Genomic DNA, 18,678 nt, shown 5'->3' with positions numbered 1-18,678 from the left:
ACTGTGAGCAGTGCACTGTCATGATAACATACAAGACAACAATAAATTCATGATAACTTATTTAATGAAAATAACTTGAGATAAGAACAAAGCATTATTTAAAAATGGCTGCCATATCTGTACAAACTATCACTGATTAAAATTTGGAGCTTAATGATCAGCACTTTACCATGTTTACTGCATGATGGTAAAACAAAAACAAATCAGCTTCATAATCACCAGCGCTAACAAGCTTGTCAGAAGTTGATTATGCAGCAAACCAGAGGTCAAATCATGACCTAGGTACTTCTAACAATGCATACTATACAAACAGTACGACTCTTGCCTGTCAAACAATAGACCAAGATGGAAAATCTTCAAAATGCTTAAACCGGCAACCAAACTGAAATCTGAAATTCCCCTAAATTTCCCCCCAAATGCCTTTGAGAATCAGTGAACATAAGTCATCAGGATGCATTTTCCTTCATCAATATTGTTTGTTTGCATTTAAGGAAAATTGGAAAAGTTGAACAAAATGAATACTACTTCCTTTTTGATAGGGATGTTTTTATCTTTCATGATACAATATGACGTATCTGATCATCCCTTTCAAAAATTGAGTAGTATATATGTACATGCAAAGAGGATACAAGTAATATTACAGCCATGTCATTGAGGCCTGTAACTAATCGAGTCAAGAGCCAGACAAACCAGCAGTTGACAGCTCGGCACAACCATCAATATTGGCAGCATAACACACAGCTGGCCAGGTCTAACATAGCATCCTGATCTCTATTTCAGCCATCACAACAAAGGGTGAGTGAGTGAGTGAGTTGGGTTTAACGCCACTTTTCACAGTAATCCAGTTATATCGCGGCGTGTCAGCTTAATGTGGGAGGAAAGCCCGAAGTGATGCAGGTCTCAGACGTTTACCACTTCGGTGAAACCCACGAGCACGGGTATGGTGCTGACAAACCTAGAAACATAATCGGGGCGAACCGGGATTCGAACCCACAATCATAGGTTTCTGGCGTGCCCACGGGACTCAATTCTGCACAGCGAATCGCAGCCCCTTAGACAACTGGGCTACCCATGCCCCCCCCCAACAACAAAGGGAGTAGTTCTACTCCAGAATGCCCATCAGGTCAATACAAAGTGACACAAACTGATTTGCATATTGAAATGAATTGAATATAAAAATGGCTTAAAAGAATTGAATCAAAGGACATGGTATGATCAGGGCCATGTTTTGTTCACAGGATCTGCATGATTGAAGATGTTAGCAAACCTTTTAGAAACGTGAGTTGGGTTTAACACTGCTTTGAATAATATTCAAGTTGCATCAAGGTGTTTCATCTTATGACAGAGGAAAGCCCCAAGTGATGCAGGTCTCAGACATTTACCACTTTGGCAAACACCATGAGCACAGGTGTCATGGTGACAAACCTTGAAATATAATTGGGGCAAACTGGGATTCAAACTCACATTCATTAGAGGTGAAACGATACAGCAAGGTCACGATACAATATGTATTGCGATACAATACGGATCGAGATATGAATATCTATGTTAAATTGCATGGAAATGTCTTGACTATAAATATTTCAGAGCAGGTTCAAAAGGAAAAGCTAGCGGTAGACACATGTTCGTTGCGGCTATTTTTAGTTGTGAACTCAAAAAACACTTTTTGATATTTTTGACTGACAAAAACTCGGGGGGGGGGGTCATGGGGGGTCATGAAACGAGCAATAATGTATTTTAGCAAGTGTATCATCTTGTACCAATAGAGAAAAAAATGTTTTGTGTTACTCACGATGCACCGGTGCACCAATGTATCATTTCACCTCTAACATTCATACATAGCTGGCCTGCCCCTGCCCCCAAACCTATCAGAAATTGTTTTGACAGTAGTCAGATGTGTTCCCATGAAAGAGAATTAGACATTGTAGATGTATTGATGTTAGAAACAAACAGGTCAGACTAAAATGTTTTCACAAGACTGATTTTAATCATTTGAAAAGGCACTTTTGTAATATTTGAACAAGGGCAAATATTCGATTGAAGCTGATTTCTAAGAAATGGATAACAGTTGTAACATGGTAAACATTCATCTTCGGTCCTGCTCTTATTTTTGCCCTGAAGTGTGAAATGTCATCCTTCTTCACTCCATCCAACCATGTGAACCATGTGTTAATGTCAGGTCCCCGTTCCACAAAGTGATGATAGAGCTACGACTGTCATGAGTCTATGTTAAAGTATTGGAGTTACGATCTTACCACTACATTTGCTTTGTGGAATGAGACCCAAGTCAGAAGTAAAAGCTTGCAACAATGACAAAAGAAAAAACACACGCTGTGGGCCTTTTTAACATGTGTTATGCAAATTGTGTTCGGGGGGACATGCTTACCTTTTTCACTATTTTACCTTTTACTCCCAAAGGAATCCTATTCCATAGATTACTGGTTTTTCTCTGCTTTGATGTTTTATTTTCAGACTTACTTTAAAGACCAAATTTGAAATTTTCAATTTGGCAACAAGGGCCTATATCCTACCTTGTCCTATTCTAGGAATGATGATTGTTAGGAGTCTTGTTCCCCTTGCGATGTTGAAATCAATGTTGTTGGTTTCTTTTTATTTGTTGTAAGGTGTGGGATTTATCCTTTTACAGGACGTATGCATAATAAATAACAACAGTATAATTTAACTTTAGGCCTTTAACAGATCAGTATTAAACATCAGGCACCAGAAAACAAACCTACACTTCTCATGTGGGTGTTGACAGGAAAGTTTTAAGGAATATATGAGATGAGAAGCACAATAATTGAAAGTAAATTTCAGATATAAAGACTTTGTGTTCCAGGTGTATCAGTTAACAACTATGATAAGAGCTCAAACACAAAAACACTTACTCTTGATATATACAGATAACAAGAGAGTATGAATGATCAAATTCTTCAATTCAATTGTAGCAATTGCTTAATGCTGCTCAGAAATCTTGCAACTATTTGCCATGAAATTGTAATGAATAAGTTCATCATTCATAGCATCTTGTCCTCAGTTTAATATCCTACTTCTAATTTCCACACAAAGATCTTCAGATGACTCTAAAAAAACATTTTTAACCTGTATAGCTTAAATCCTCATAAATATAAATAATTCATCAAAATAAAATGATCATAAAAATATTTATATATCACAATGAAGAAATTAATTGATATACAGAAATTAAAAAAATCAATGAAGTTTTGTAAAGAAAAGTAAAGTTTAGATTTTAGCAAGAGACTTTTGCCATTTAGATAAAGGTACCTTCCCCATTCGTAGAATAAATAAGAGAAAATGTGCCAATCCCAAATTTAGGCAATTCGGAAGATCAAGGTTAAGCCTTAATAGTAATTAAAAAGAAAAACAGTAACAATTAGAATGACAAACTGTATGGATTGTGGTGAAATAACTGTTTTTTGGCATTGTGCCTTATCAGCCAGATTCCCATCACAAGCATCAACTGATTCTGTCTATTCCAGGAAAAGTATCAACAAGCCCCTCCTGGCACATTGATTCTACTTTCAGAATCAACAGATTCAAGAGATTACTCTGACTTCAACCATGTTATTAATGACATAGGATTTCTCTTCAATTTTGTATAATGACCTATAGTTGCATCAGTTTTACTTGTTAAAATGGAAGTTTAAGAATGGTTAGTTAATTTCTGGCTCAGATTCAACTGCAAGAACAATAGCACGACATCGTCATACTTTTTAGATTATTGGTTGTGTACGTTGCAATGCCTGTCGGGCATTAACATCCATTTAAATAACTGGCAATGTACACTATACAACATTGAAAATATATTTCACTGAATCATACTGGCGGAATTTGGTTCAGAATACCGTACTTCAGCCCAAATCATAATGGTTGTTAAGAAATGTAAATGAGGAAAATCTTAATTTTTTTTTCACTACTGGGAAGAAAAAGAAATCTGGTCATGCACGTGTCGGCAAATATCAATAAAGGGTACACAATCCTCGAGTGTTTGAGTTGGCGTGACACCACTTTGAACTATCTATCAATTATACCATGGCATGTCAGCATAATGTGTGAGAAAAGCCTGAAGTAACACAGGTCAGACATAGAATCCTAATCAGGCCCACTACACATGCTACAGCCAGATCCTGTAAGGGCAAAGGGACACAACTCTGCATGGGGAATAGCGATCCCTATTTAAACTGTCTTCATTGTCAAATAAATTAAACTACAAGTTCCACCTATCAGACCAATACTTACGTGGATCATTAGGTCTGACCTCACACACACATGCACTTGCACATCCTCTACAATTCTGTCTCGTATCATTCCAGCATCTCACACAACCTGCCTCACACACATCACAATGTGAACGTCTGAGCATCCACACATCTTACAAACACTAAGGTGAGGTTCCCTTTGCATTTTAGACACTTATTTGACAGATAGAATCTGGAAGAGAGGGGTGTGGTAAAGATAAAAATTCTGGGTAGGTTATAGATGGGCCATTACCTTCAGAAGGCTACCAAACATCAGCAGGAGTGAAATCCACAAGTGGCACAAACATAGTATTTGTGTGTGCAAAGATGGCAATTTAAGTCAAATTATTTTTAAAATACATCTACTCACTGGTTGAGAAATACTCAACAGACTGGAGGGGGTTTGTAGGGGTTAGTTATTGTCCAAAGTATGTGAGTGAGTATGATTTTATGTTTTTTTGCAATATTCCAGCGATATCATGGTGGGGGACACGAGAAATGGGCTTCACACATTGTACCCATGTCAGGAATCGAACCCGGGTCTTCGGCATGACGAGCGAACATTTTAAAAACTATGCTACCCCACTGTCCATAAAGAATCAAACGATACACTGAAAGAAGACAGAAGTATTGTGTGCTACAGGTGGCATCAAAGTTCTTTTACATTTTTAATGACGTTTATTTCAACAATATCATGTAAATTACTTCTAATGACAGATTTAATGAATGGCATCACACCAATGCCATCAGGAAAACTAGTTGCATGTTTTCAACACAAATCTGGTACCTGGAACCCTGTCACATAGTTAATCATGGTACATGAAAACTCCCATTGTCAATGTCACACAATATACCACAACGCATCTTCCAATATCTCCTCACATCTTCCTGTAGCTCCTCACACATATATCCTATGTTATTCCGTATTGTCCTACATCTTCCCATATCTCCGCGCATCTTCCCGTATATCGTCGCTTCTCCCGGTATCTACTCGCATCTTTCCGTATCTCCTCACATCTTCCCATATCTCCTCGCATCTTCCTGTATCTCCTCGCATCTTCCCATATCTCCTCGCATCTTCCGGTATCTCCTCACATCTTCCCGTATCTCCTCACACCTCCATATCCTCCTCCTCTTCTCTGACTGGGTTGAGACTGGCCAGGGTGATATTGCGGATGTTTGGACAGTTACTCTGCACAACTGAAATGATTTCAGGATGGACGTGGGTGCCATCCAGGTTGAGGAGAGTCAAGGACATCAACTTCAGGGAGCGAATTCCTGGTGGAAGAACAGATAAATAAATGACAGACAAAATCAAGTAGTAAGAAAGTAACACAATTGATGAGGGAGTGGATGGATGATGGTCTGTTAGTTAGTGAATGACAAGCTGAGTGACTGCGTATGATGGCGAGTGAGACAGTGGGTGGGATGGCATTTTGTTGATTTGTGAGGGTAGAAATTAGTGGAAGAGCAGTTAAGTGAGTGGTTGGTTTGGTTTGATGTTTTATGCCGCGCTAAGCAACATTCCAGCTATATGACGGCGGTCTGTAAATAATCGAGTCTGGACCAGACAAGCCAGTGATTGATATCATGAGTATCTATCCAGGCAATTATACCAAGTCAGCGGGCCTGACCACCCGATCCCGTTAGTCACCTTATTACGGCAAGAATGAGTTGCTGAAGACCTATTCTACCCCAGATCAGTTAAGTGAGTGAATGAGAGGGTGAGTATGGGATGGTGGTCAGGGGGAACAGTGAATGGGATGATGGTGAGGGTATGAGGTGTAAATGCTATAACCACTGGGCTACCCTTGATGGTGAGAGCAAACCCTCAGCGAAGGGGTCGATACAGGCAGGCAGTGTCGCCTAGATATACTGTCCACTCCTGTGTTTGATGGTGTGTCGTTGGTGGACATGGTTCTGTAGTCCTTCACATTCAGCATGGTGGTCGGTACAGGCAGGCAGTGTCGCCTAGATATACTGTCCACTCCTGTGTTTGATGGTGTGTTGTTGGTGGACATGGTTCTGTAGTCCTTCACATTCAGCATGGTGGTCAGTACAGGCAATGTCGATACCTAACCACTCATTTACTCACCTTCTTACCCTCCAACTCACCCACTCCATCACTGACAAACCTCACTGCTCATCCACCCACTGTCCCACCTGCTCCAACACCTAACCACTCATTTACTCACCGTCTTACCCTCCAACTCAGCAACTCCTTCACTCACAAACCTCACTGCTTATCCACCCACTGTCCCATCAACCCACACACTCACTGTTACCTTTGTCGGACACGCTGGTCCTGCTGAGGTTGAGCTTGCTCAGGAGGTGGCAGGAGTTGAGGCACCCACTACACAGGAACTGGCTTGTAATACTGAAACATACAATCAGTTTCATGCAACATTGTACAAGGGTGAAGACAAACAATACCAAGGACATATCGAGGTTTTGAAACCAAGTGCTCTTGGCAGGCAAATCGGGAAAAATATTTTGCTGAATATTGGGAAAAGTTTTTAGGTTCTTATGTTCCTAATTTGGAGGTAATCAGAAGCCTCATTCTCTATTGGTCCTGTTAATAGTATAATACAAGTAACCTTTACAAAGTCATTATTCAAATTTCTTGTAACCATGAGGGTGACAACTTGAGTGGGAGGATGGGTGAGAAATAGAGAGGGTGAGTGCGTTAAGGTGAGAAAGAAAAAGGATTAGAGGGTGACAACTTGAGAGGGAGGATGGGTGAGAAATAGAGAGGGTGAGTGCGTTTAGGGGAGAAAGAAAAGGATTAGAGGGTGACAACTTGAGAGGGAGGATGGGTGAGAAATAGAGAGGGTGAGTGCGTTAAGGTGAGAAAGAAAAAGGATTAGAGGGTGACAACTTGAGAGGGAGGATGGGTGAGAAATAGAGAGGGTGAGTGCGTTTAGGGGAGAAAGAAAAAGGATTATAGGTCACAACTTGAGAGGCAGGATGGGTGAGAAATAGAGAGGGCAAGTGGGTTTGGGTGAGAAAGAAAAATGATTAGAGGGTGACAACTTTAGAGGAGGCTGGGTGAGATATAGAGCTGGCGAGTGGGTGAGAAATAGAGAGTTGAGAAAAAGGATGATTGGGGTGAGAAAAAGGATGATTAGATGAAAAATTGAGAGGATGTGATTTGGGTGAGAGATTGACTGGATGAGTGGGTGAAAGGGAGACAGTGATGTGGGTTTCACATACATATCATTCTGTGACAAGCCTCAGAGTCTTGCTACTTTAATCTGCACGTAGTACATTGTTACAGCTTTCACATCAGGATCCTACACAGTCCTTTCCCCAAGTGTGCTCAGACCTTACAGGACATTGTACCAATTACCTAATATGCATTTTGCAGTCTCACTTACCATGTGGATGAAAGACTCAGTTCTTCCAGCTTGGTGAAAGCTGTGATACAAAATAATGACTGATAAAGGAACAGTTTCAAAACAATTAAATAACCATTGGCGTAAGTGTTGTATCCTGTTGTACACAATCGTGAGAATGTCATTGGTGTTTACACAAGATTTCACACCATAATGCAGTTACATACCACAAAGATGTTTCTTGAAAACTTGCAAGTCGAGAAAGCGTAATGAGATTGTGTTGAAACAAATTTATGCAACGAAATAGTTGACGTCATAAATACGAGGTCAATAGGGATCCCAAGCATTCAATGTCAGACATGATCCAGATGTGTTTACTGGAGAAATTCGGTACTTATTTACATAAATAACACACATAATAAATACCAAATATATGTCCTTAATGAATGAAATCTTAAAACGGATATTAGAAATCATATTTTTTCGTCCCATAATGAAATGACACATTTAATATACCTTTCATACGAGACGCTCCGACATCAGACACCAGTGTTCGGTCGAGAAAGAGTGTTTCCAAGTTCACCAGACCTGGGAGCATAATAAATGTCCATATGTTATAGGAAAGGGAATTTGTATTTTTGTTGGCATTTCTACTCATGTGTGATTTAGCATTATTATTATTATATTATACATTTATGTACTGCAGGTGTCCAGCTACTAGTTTCTGCTCAAATGCAGTTTTATTTTTTCCCCGACCAGTGGATCCATTTGTGCATTCCAGTCATCATTCTCAACTCCCTGGGGAGTAAACAGGCAAAGCTGCCTTGGTGCGCGAGAAGGTTTTTACATCCACCTCACCTCTGGTACCCATTCCCTGAACAGAGGCACATTTGAACTAAGTCACTTGCCCAGGGTGACAACACAAGTATACAAGTACAACTCTCCATGATCTCTTGACCAAAGGTTACACAAATCCATGGTGCCCAAAATTTGATAATCCATCTTCTAATTTGAATTAGATATTTTGATTTGTCATTTCCTTCGTATGTTAAATTCAACCAAAGCAATACAGGATAAAGTTATTACCTCTCACATGAACAGAGCACAAGTCACACATCAGGTGAAGCTACTTGTTTGTTTGTTGTTTAATGTCGCAATAAGCAATATTTCATCTATATGAACATGACGGCAGTATGTTAATGGATCAAGTAACTGACATTATGAGCATCAATCTATGCAATTGACATGCATCAACCAAAACAGCAAGCCTGACCATCCAATCCCATTAGTTGCCTCTTACAACAAGCATGGGATGCTGAAGACCAATTTTAACCCAGATGTTCACGTTGGTCACGGGAAGTTAGCACTGTTGGTCACTGAGAGTAGGCTGGACCTTGGTCAGTGCACTTGACACCTGAGAGATTCAAGTACACCCAGCATTGCATGGGTACCCAGTAGGATGAGATAGTTTTTGATACCCTAAACCTAGCGCCTTTTAAGGCTTCTTGGTTTGTATACTCCCCAGGGAGGTGAGAATGAAATTTGAGCGCACATTGATTATATTGATCAACTAACTGGGCATTAATATTATAAAGCAATATAAATAATTTAATGGGAAGGCACATTACAAATGGACTTATTATTATTATTTGTACATACGATGATTCCTAATGAAAACACATACCCTCCAGGTACAGCATGCCTTCATCTGTTATCTTGGTGTTATTGAGAAGAAGCTTCTTTAGACTGCGAAAACAAAACATGTAAATTATACACCTTTTTTAGTTTAGCTGACAAATCAATGGCCTACTTGTTATCTTGCCATGTGTATGGAGTCCTCGCCCCACATTGCTGTGTTTGGTAAGGTCAAGGCTGGTCAGAGGTTAATATAGGGTCAAAAACAGTTTAGTAGACATCAATGACCTACATTGTTATCTTGCCATGTGTATGGAGTCCTCGCCCCACATTGCTGTGTTTGGTAAGGTCAAGGCTGGTCAGAGGTTAATATAGGGTCAAAAACAGTTTAGTAGACATCAATGACCTACATTGTTATCTTGCCATGTGTATGGAGTCCTCGCCCCACATTGCTGTGTTTGGTAAGGTCAAGGCTGGTCAGAGGTTAATATAGGGTCAAAAACAGTTTAGTAGACATCAATGACCTACATTGTTATCTTGCCATGTGTATGGAGTCCTCGCCCCACATTGCTGTGTTTGGTAAGGTCAAGGCTGGTCAGAGGTTAATATAGGGTCAAAAACAGTTTAGTAGACATCAATGACCTACATTGTTATCTTGCCATGTGTATGGAGTCCTCGCCCCACATTGCTGTGTTTGGTAAGGTCAAGGCTGGTCAGAGGTTAATATAGGGTCAAAAACAGTTTAGTAGACATCAATGACCTACATTGTTATCTTGCCATGTGTATGGAGTCCTCGCCCCACATTGCTGTGTTTGGTAAGGTCAAGGCTGGTCAGAGGTTAATATAGGGTCAAAAACAGTTTAGTAGACATCAATGACCTACATTGTTATCTTGCCATGTGTATGGAGTCCTCGCCCCACATTGCTGTGTTTGGTAAGGTCAAGGCTGGTCAGAGGTTAATATAGGGTCAAAAACAGTTTAGTAGACATCAATGACCTACATTGTTATCTGGCCTATGTGTATGGAGTCCTCGCCCCACATTGCTGCGTTTGGTGAGGTCAAGGCTGGTCAGAGGTTAATATTGGGTCAAAAACAGTTTAGTAGACATCAATGACCTACATTGTTATCTTGCCATGTGCATGGAGTCCTTCCCCGACATTGCTGTGGTTGGTGAGGTCAAGGCTGGTCGGAGGTTAATATGGGGTCAAGGACAGTTCAGAAGACACAATGGCCTACATTGTTATCTTGCCTATGTGTATTGATGTAGTTGGTGAGGTAAAGGCTGGTCAGAGGTCAACAAGGCATCAAGGACACTTTAGTGGACATAGCATTGACCTACTTCATTGTCTCCCTATGTGCATCCTCCACATTAATGTATTTGGTAAGGTCAAGGCTGGTCAGCGGTAAACCTGGGGTCAAGGGCAATCTAGTGGATATATGAACGACCTACCTTGTTATCTTCCCTATGTGTATCAAGCCTTCATCCCCCACATTGATGTAGTTGGTAAGGTCAAGGCTGGTCAGAGGTAAACCTGGGGTCAAGGACAGAGTCATTGGTACATCATAAGTGCTGCCTTTACACAAATCAGTATTTAGAGAGTTAATTGAATCACATTTTACATCCAAGATTACATCATTAATAAGTGTGTAACAATAATATTACAATAAATGTTATATCAAATTGGGTGAAGTTAATTTGACTATACTTTCACAGATACATTTAAATGGGTTTCCTATGGTCAATGGTTGAATACAACACACAATACCCTGTCCAAATACATATCTTATTACTGGGGTGAAAACCCTTTATTCTTATTAAACAAATATGTAATTTTTATTTTCTTTGTTTGTGATATAGCAGATTTTTATGACACTTCTTAAATTGCACTTGATTTATTAATGACCCCCCCCCCCCCCCCCCCCACAATCCCCCGAACCCATTTGTAGAAACACAAGCATACACAATCAGCTGAGTGAAAAGTCAAGTAATTGGGAACTGCTTCAGTAGTCAAAGGGAAATAATCCTCATTTCCATCACAGAGTGAATATATGTGACACCGTGAAACAGACCTGCTTCTACACATGGAATTGATGAACGTGTCCTCACATATGTAACACACCTATTTAACACACCTATGTACTACACCTGAGGTACATACCTATACTACTAAAAAAAGTTAAGGACTAACAAATTCTTTCATATTATTATCGTAAAATGTCATGCCATGTAGAATCAGGTAGTTCTACACTTCTTTTGAGTGGTATACAGATTAACTATAGTAACATGAAAAAATCAAGTGTTCCTCAACTTCCTTTAGAGGTATATACAATACACCTGTGAAGCACACCTGAGCCATTTCATCAGAATATCATGTATACCTTCATGTATAACACATCCGTATAACATGGCTCTGTAAAACATCATAGTAACACACATATGTGACGAATAGGTCATCATCAACCCATGTTTGCCGTAAGAGGCAACTAATTGGATCGGATGGTCAGGCTCTCTGACTTGGTTGACGTATGTCATCATATCCCAATTGCATGAATCGATGCTCATGATATCAATCACTGGATTGTCTGGTCCAGATTTGATTATTTACAGACCGTCGTCATATAGCTGGAATATTGCTGGGTACAGCGTTAAACAACAAACAAACTTACCAACAAGATGTGCAAGTCCTTGGCTTGTTGTTGTGTGTCTACTTGGAAGATATAAAGTGTGCAATTTCAAACCTGAAAACCGAAACAATGTCATAATGTGTCACAAAGACAAATGGTCAGCACTAAGTTTAAGATAGCAAAAAACTACAAATTATAAAAAGCTAGGTAAATTTCTCTTCCAGGTCATGAACATTAGAACGGAAACATAGTGTTGAACGGTAAATCATTATAAATCTACTCAGCATGCAAATATATATACAGTATATTTCCATTGTATTATGGGCCGGTGGCCTGAAGTGCCGAATAAATTTGTCTGTCTGTCTGTCTGTCAAAAACTTATACCTCTTCCATATGTCCCCTTTGAGATATTCTAGGGAACATCTCCTACCACATTCTCTGTATTGGCCACACCGAGACACCTGAAAAACTAAAACATGTAATAACCCCTCCCTATCTCACCTATGAGATACTGCAGAGCGAGATCTCCCACCACATTCTCTGTATTGGCCACACTAAGACACCAGTCACACCAAAACATGTAATAACCCCTCCCTATCTCACCTGTGAGATACTGCAGGGCGAGATCTCCCACCACATTCTCTGTATTGGCCACACCGAGACACCAGTCACACTAATACATGTAATAACCCCTCCCTATCTCACCTGTGAGATACTGCAGGGCGAGATCTCCCACCACATTCTCTGTATTGGCCACACCGAGACACCAGTCACACTAAAACATGTAATAACCCCTCCCTATCTCACCTGTGAGATACTGCAGGGCAAGATCTCCCACCACATTCTCTGTATTGGCCACACTAAGACACCAGTCACACCAAAACATGTAATAACCCCTCCCTATCTCACCTGTGAGATACTGCAGGGCGAGATCTCCCACCACATTCTCTGTATTGGCCACACTAAGACATGTGAGTGATGGATGACCAGACAGACACAGCAGAGAGTCTGTCCCAATATCTGTGTTGGCAACATCTAATATTTCCAGTTCCTTTAAATCCTGGATTCCTGATAAACTACACACCTGAAACAGAGGGTGAGTGAGTGAGTGAGTGAGTGAGTGCATGAGAGTGAGTGAGTGAATGAGTGCATGAGAGTGAGTGCATGAGAGTGAGTGCATGAGAGTGAGTGCATGAGTGAGTGAGTGAGTGAGTGAGTGAGTGAGTGAGCTGTGATTAAAGCCCCATGGATAAGTCGGCATGGTCAGTGCTTGAAATTATACACATAAAATCAATGGGTCCCTGACATAGCTATAGGGGAGTCTATAGATTCAAATACCACAGGACAATGCTAGTACTTCAGCTACCGTATTTACCTTATTAGAAACAACACTTCAATATGTGTCCCCTGACCAAATTCTAGATCAATTTAGAAGTGCCCCGTAATAAGCCAAAATTTTATACATGACAATTCATACTGTCTTGTGTATATTGCAGATCTTTTTACAGAAAACAGCGATGGAGAAGGGGCATAGTAACTAGTTACTATTGCCTAGTAACTATTAACAAAAACGTTTTAGTTTCTTGTACCTTTGAACTAAGTCTGTTGTCTACCATTCGATCTCCGACAACAAATTTAACTTGTGAACAGTTATAATAAGCACCTCCATTTCTCAATCTTATGACAGCGAATAGGGTATATCATAGGCTTTAGTTAGAAAAGCCCAGAGTGATGCATAATATCATGAAAATAGATGTTCCTTTTTTATCATTATTCATAATCACAACTATGCAGCTGACCAGTTACCATGGTTACTGTATGACCTAAAAAACATGTATTTGTGAACCAAAGGTTTCCATCTACACTTCTAAATTTAATTCTAAATGGAAATGTTACAGCAAAGATAAATTTACAATTGATAAAAATCAGTTCATGAATTAACATCAGCCTCTGGCAGATTTCTTAATTTCTCATAGCAAACTATTGTTTAAACCGTCATACGTCTGAATTTTGCTTACAATTTTGTTCTTTACAGTCGACAACTGCACTCTTTAAATTAATACCTTATGATTTACCCTTGACGTTAGGTTATAACTGATGGCAATGTATGACATCTGGAGCGGTATTATAATAAGTCTTGTTAATCTCTTTTACATATCAAACTTCACACATTTTATGCAATACATATATTTATAACACTGTCCTACCTTTGTCTGTTCTAGGTACAGGGACTTCAATTTGGATAAAACTGAAAGAAACAAACACGAGACAATGTTACATCGATTGAGTGACATTTAGTTTTTTTAACATTTTAATAACAATTCAGGACACTTGATATCCGGGATACCTACTAATTTTATCTAAGATTTGATGGGACAATGTGATTAATGTGGCAACTACCAAAGACGTGGTAAGACAGCTACTACCCTCTAAGATGTGGAATGACAGCTACTACCCCTAAGATGTGGTATGACAACTACTACCCTCTAAAATGTGGTATGACAGCTACTACCCTCTAAGATGTTGTATGACAGCTACTCACCTCTAAGATGTGGTATAACAGCTACTACCCTCTAAGATGTTGAAAGACAGCTACTACCCTCTAAGATGTGGTATGACAGCTACTACCCTCTAAGATGTGGTATAACAGCTACTACCCTCTAAGATGTGGTATGACAGCAACTACCCTCTAAGATGTGGTATAACAGCTACTATCCTCTAAGATGTGGTATGACAGCTACTACCCTCTAAGATGTGGTATGACAGCTACTACCCTCTAAGATGTGGTATAACAGCTACTACCCTCTAAGATGTGGTATGACAGCTACTACCCTCTAAGATGTGGTACAACAGCTACTACCCTCTAAGATGTGGTATGACAGCTTCTACCCTCTAAGATGTTGTATGACAGCTACTCACCTCTAAGATGTGGTATAACAGCTACTACCCTCTAAGATGTTGAAAGACAGCTACTACCCTCTAAGATGTGGTATGACAGCTACTACCCTCTAAGATGTGGTATAACAGCTACTACCCTCTAAGGTGTGGTATGACAGCAACTACACTCTAAGATGTGGTATAACAGCTACTATCCTCTAAGATGTGGTATAACAGCTACTACCCTCTAAGATGTGGTATGACAGCAACTACACTCTAAGATGTGGTATAACAGCTACTATCCTCTAAGATGTGGTATGACAGCTACTACCCTCTAAGATGTGGTATGACAGCAACTACCCTCTAAGATGTGGTATGACAGCTACTACCCTCTAAGGTGTTGAATGATAGCTACTACCCTCTAGGATGTGGTATAACAGCTACTTCCCTCTAAGATGTGGTATGACAGCTAGTACCCTCTAAGATGTGGTATGACAGCTACTCACCTCTAAGGTGTGGTATGACAACATGACTGACACCTGTTCTGCTCAGGTTCAGGTGCAACAGTTGATGGGAGCTGCTCTTGAGGTAGTCGATAAACCCAGCATCCGTTATGACAGTGTTATCTAGGTTCAGATTTTGAAGACTTGGAAGTTCTGAAAGAAAGTTCGAAGTGTATGAGAGTGAGTACTTGTTTACGCTTCTGTTGACAATATTCCACCTATATCAATTAGCCTCTAAATACTCAATACATTTATCAAATCTGGACAAGACAAACCAGTGATTGATATTGCAAGCAATGTCTGATGCTGTTTTGGTATGATGACATGCAATCAACCAAGTCACTGAGTCTGACCACCTGATTCAGTTAGTCACCTCTGACAACAAGTATAAGTGTCTAGGAACCTAGGCAAACCAGCATCCCAAAGGGTCAAATGAAAAAAAAATATGAAAAAAAAATAAGGATATTATATGCTCAAAAAATTTCAGGTGTAAAGAGTGAGTGAGTGAGTTCGGTTTAACGCCAGTTTGAACAACATTCCCGTTATATCACATTGTGTCAGCTTCATGTAGGAGGAAAGCCCAAAGTGATGCAGGTCTAAGACGTTTACCACTTTGGTGAAACCTGAATGGTGCTGCCAAAACCTAGAAACATAATCAGGGTCAACTGGGATTCAAACCCACAATCATAGGTTTCTGGCGTGCCTAAAGGACGCAACTCAGCACAGTGAATTGCAGCGCCTTAGACGACTGGGCCTCCCGTGGCCCCTCAAGTGGTATGAATCAATACATGTCTCTTGCAGTAAGGTGACTGCTGCATGAGAATGAGGTCAAATCATCTTAAATTTGGTGGCACGAGATCACATTTAATATTGTCAGACATGTTGACCAACAAACTATAAAACGCAGACGTCATCAGCCAAATCCCCAAGCACAGTCATATAATCACCATTATCAAGACAGCACAACCAACAGTACAGATGGACATGGCTAAAGTGTAGAAAGTACCTGCTACTGCTGAAAGACACTTGTTTGAGAGTTGACGGCATGATCCCAAGTTTAACACCTTCAGTTTCTTTAAACCTAAAAATAAATAAATAGAGGCCTGTAAAGAGTGGACCAATTGCATTAGACACAACATCAGCATCCATTCTGCTTACAGGTTAGCATCCTTCATTATCCAGGGTAATTTCCATTTGGATAAATACCCCGGACCCATTTGCCAACAATGTTTTGTTTCGGAAGTGACGCACCATCCCAATTGGCTTACCACTAACAGCACAGAAATTCCCTTTCTGCAGAGGTAAGTAAGGGCCTGTAGGTATTAGTCAGGGTCTTCAGAGTTCAGTCATAGCCTACAGAGTTCAGTTACAGCCTACTGAGTTCAGTCAGGGTCTTCAGAGTTCAGTCAGACACCTGCAGAGTTTAGTTACAGACTTCTGTGTTCAGTCAGGGTCTTCAGAGTTCAGTCATAGCCTACAGAGTGTAGTTACAGCCTACTGTGTTCAGTCAGGGTCTTCAGAGTTCAGTCATAGCCTACAGAGTGTAGTTACAGCCTACTGTGTTCAGTCAGGGTCTTCAGAGTTCAGTCATAGCCTACAGAGTGTAGTTACAGCCTACTGAGTTCAGTAAGGGCCTACAGAGTTTAGTCAGGGCCTGCAGAGATTAGTAACAGCCTGCAGAGTTTAGTCAGGGCTGCAGAGATTAGTAAGAGCCTGCAGAGTTCAGTCAGGGCCTACTGAGTTCTGGCAGAGCTGGCAGAGTTAAGTCAGAGTCTGCAGTTATAAGTCAGAGACTACAGAGTTTAGTCAGGGCCTACAGAGTTAGTCAGGGCCTACAGAGTTAGTCAGGGCCTACAGAGTTTGGTCGGGGCCTACAGAGTTTAGTCAGAGCCTGCAGAGTTTAGTCAGGGTCTGCAGAGTTCAGTCAGAGTCTACAGAGTTCAGTCAGAGATATTAGTTATATTTCAAACACATATAGATGTTGGCACTGACCTGCAAGTGGTTTGAGTCCATGGTCAGTGAAGAGGGTACAGGAGGAGAGACTTAAGTGTACAAGGTTCACATGGTATCTGTAACAAAAATGCTTTGATATTCATATAGAATACCAGCGTTAGAAACTAACAGTTTTAAACCACTAGTCCTTATAATGATAACATATAGCAAAACCCTTAAAAATGGCAAATTTCTTATTAGTCCTTATGATACCTAAACTATTGGGTAGTTTGGCAAGGACTATAGGACTAGTGCCAATTTCTAACCCTGAATACTACGCTTATTACATTTTCACAATACAAGCTGACTTTCTACGGTAACTGAGTGAAAAGAATGTTCACATAAATCTATAACTGAATGTCCAAGGAGTAAATAAACGACAATGTTTGTTTGTTTAACAGTGGAAACAGAAATTGTGAAACCGGTTGTGCATGAACATTGATATATGCCCAGATATGGGCATTAACATTTCTATGCATGCCCATAAGCTGGTATTTTATTCCCCTCAAAAAACTGTCCAAGAAAACGCTTGAAAATATTAATTACACTTCAGACACTTGCAAAAAAAAGGACTTTGCCACACACAAAAAAGGCTTATTAGGCTCATAAATTAAAAGGTTATCTGGATTTGCAGCTGTAACTGAAAAACTATTGTCTCCATACAAAAGTCCAGGCCCCCCAGAGTGAGTGAGTGAGTTGGGTTTAACGCCGCTTTTAACAGTATTCCAGTTATATCACGGCGTGTCAGCTTCATGTGGGAGGAAAGCCCGAAGTGATGCAGGTCTCAGACGTTTACCACTTCGGTGAAACCCACGAGCACGGGTATGGTGCTGGCAATAATCGGGGCGAACCAGGATTCGAACCCACAATCATAGGTTTCTGGCATGCAAATCGCGGCGCCTTAGACGACTGGGCCACCCGTGCCCCCGCCCTGACGAGAATAGCAAATGGTCGCAAACATTAAGCTTACTTACCATGCTTACAGATTGGTCAGGGGGTGCTTATTAGATCGGAGCACTTAATACATGGCATATCTATGTTAGATAAGATTTGCTACTAGTTGGTATCATACTGGCAGAACATATAAAGAAAAGTGTACTCACCTGATTGCATGTAACAGTTCATTTGTTGTGTATGGGTAGCTGTCAAACATCAACTTCCGCAGGTAACTAAAACACAAAAAGGAACAAGCGTATAGTCGACAAAGTCATCTATATCCCCCACATCTGGTCCCAAACCAGGTAACTGACCAAACATTTCTCTTAGCCCATGTCAATATAGCTGCAATGGAAATTCTAAAATAAACATTTCTGAAAACTTATGAATATCAAATGGCACCAGTTCTGTATGTGCTTCATATATAGACATGCAATGTTTGGCAAGGAAATATTCAACAGTTTATTTGTTATACTCCAAAAGTGAAACCACCTTACATTAAAACTTAAATCCAAC

General features: G+C 40.2%; 1 protein-coding gene across 2 annotated transcripts in view; it reads right to left on the bottom strand.

Moving 5' to 3' along the window:
• Positions 1 to 2,120: 2,120 nt before the first annotated feature.
• LOC124135060 overlaps positions 2,121 to 18,678 on the bottom strand; it is a 36,704-nt gene continuing 20,146 nt past the window's right edge. Inside the window, exons 12-25 of one of the 2 annotated variants that reach the window (XR_007219367.1) lie at positions 18,330 to 18,395; positions 17,227 to 17,303; positions 16,241 to 16,315; positions 15,238 to 15,387; positions 14,062 to 14,102; positions 12,764 to 12,938; positions 11,897 to 11,968; positions 10,680 to 10,761; positions 9,279 to 9,340; positions 8,111 to 8,182; positions 7,637 to 7,676; positions 6,545 to 6,636; positions 5,307 to 5,537; positions 2,121 to 5,186 (exon numbers count right to left, since the gene is read on the bottom strand). Coding sequence is in view for 1 of the 2 variants with exons in the window: in XM_048389287.1 (XP_048245244.1) it covers positions 5,371 to 5,537; positions 6,545 to 6,636; positions 7,637 to 7,676; positions 8,111 to 8,182; positions 9,279 to 9,340; positions 10,680 to 10,761; positions 11,897 to 11,968; positions 12,764 to 12,938; positions 14,062 to 14,102; positions 15,238 to 15,387; positions 16,241 to 16,315; positions 17,227 to 17,303; positions 18,330 to 18,395 (1,171 nt within the window). In the remaining variant the exon portion in view is untranslated. Of the gene's footprint in view, positions 5,538 to 6,544; positions 6,637 to 7,636; positions 7,677 to 8,110; positions 8,183 to 9,278; positions 9,341 to 10,679; positions 10,762 to 11,896; positions 11,969 to 12,763; positions 12,939 to 14,061; positions 14,103 to 15,237; positions 15,388 to 16,240; positions 16,316 to 17,226; positions 17,304 to 18,329; positions 18,396 to 18,678 lie in introns of both variants that reach the window. The other variant, XM_048389287.1, reaches the window with a different exon arrangement.

The sequence above is a fragment of the Haliotis rufescens genome, unplaced genomic scaffold (genome assembly GCF_023055435.1).
Source record: "Haliotis rufescens isolate VD_foot unplaced genomic scaffold, xgHalRufe1.0.p SCAF_10, whole genome shotgun sequence".
NCBI lineage: Eukaryota > Metazoa > Mollusca > Gastropoda > Lepetellida > Haliotidae > Haliotis > Haliotis rufescens.
Note: the sequence above shows the minus strand (reverse complement) of the source record. Positions and strands in the feature narration are given on the sequence as shown.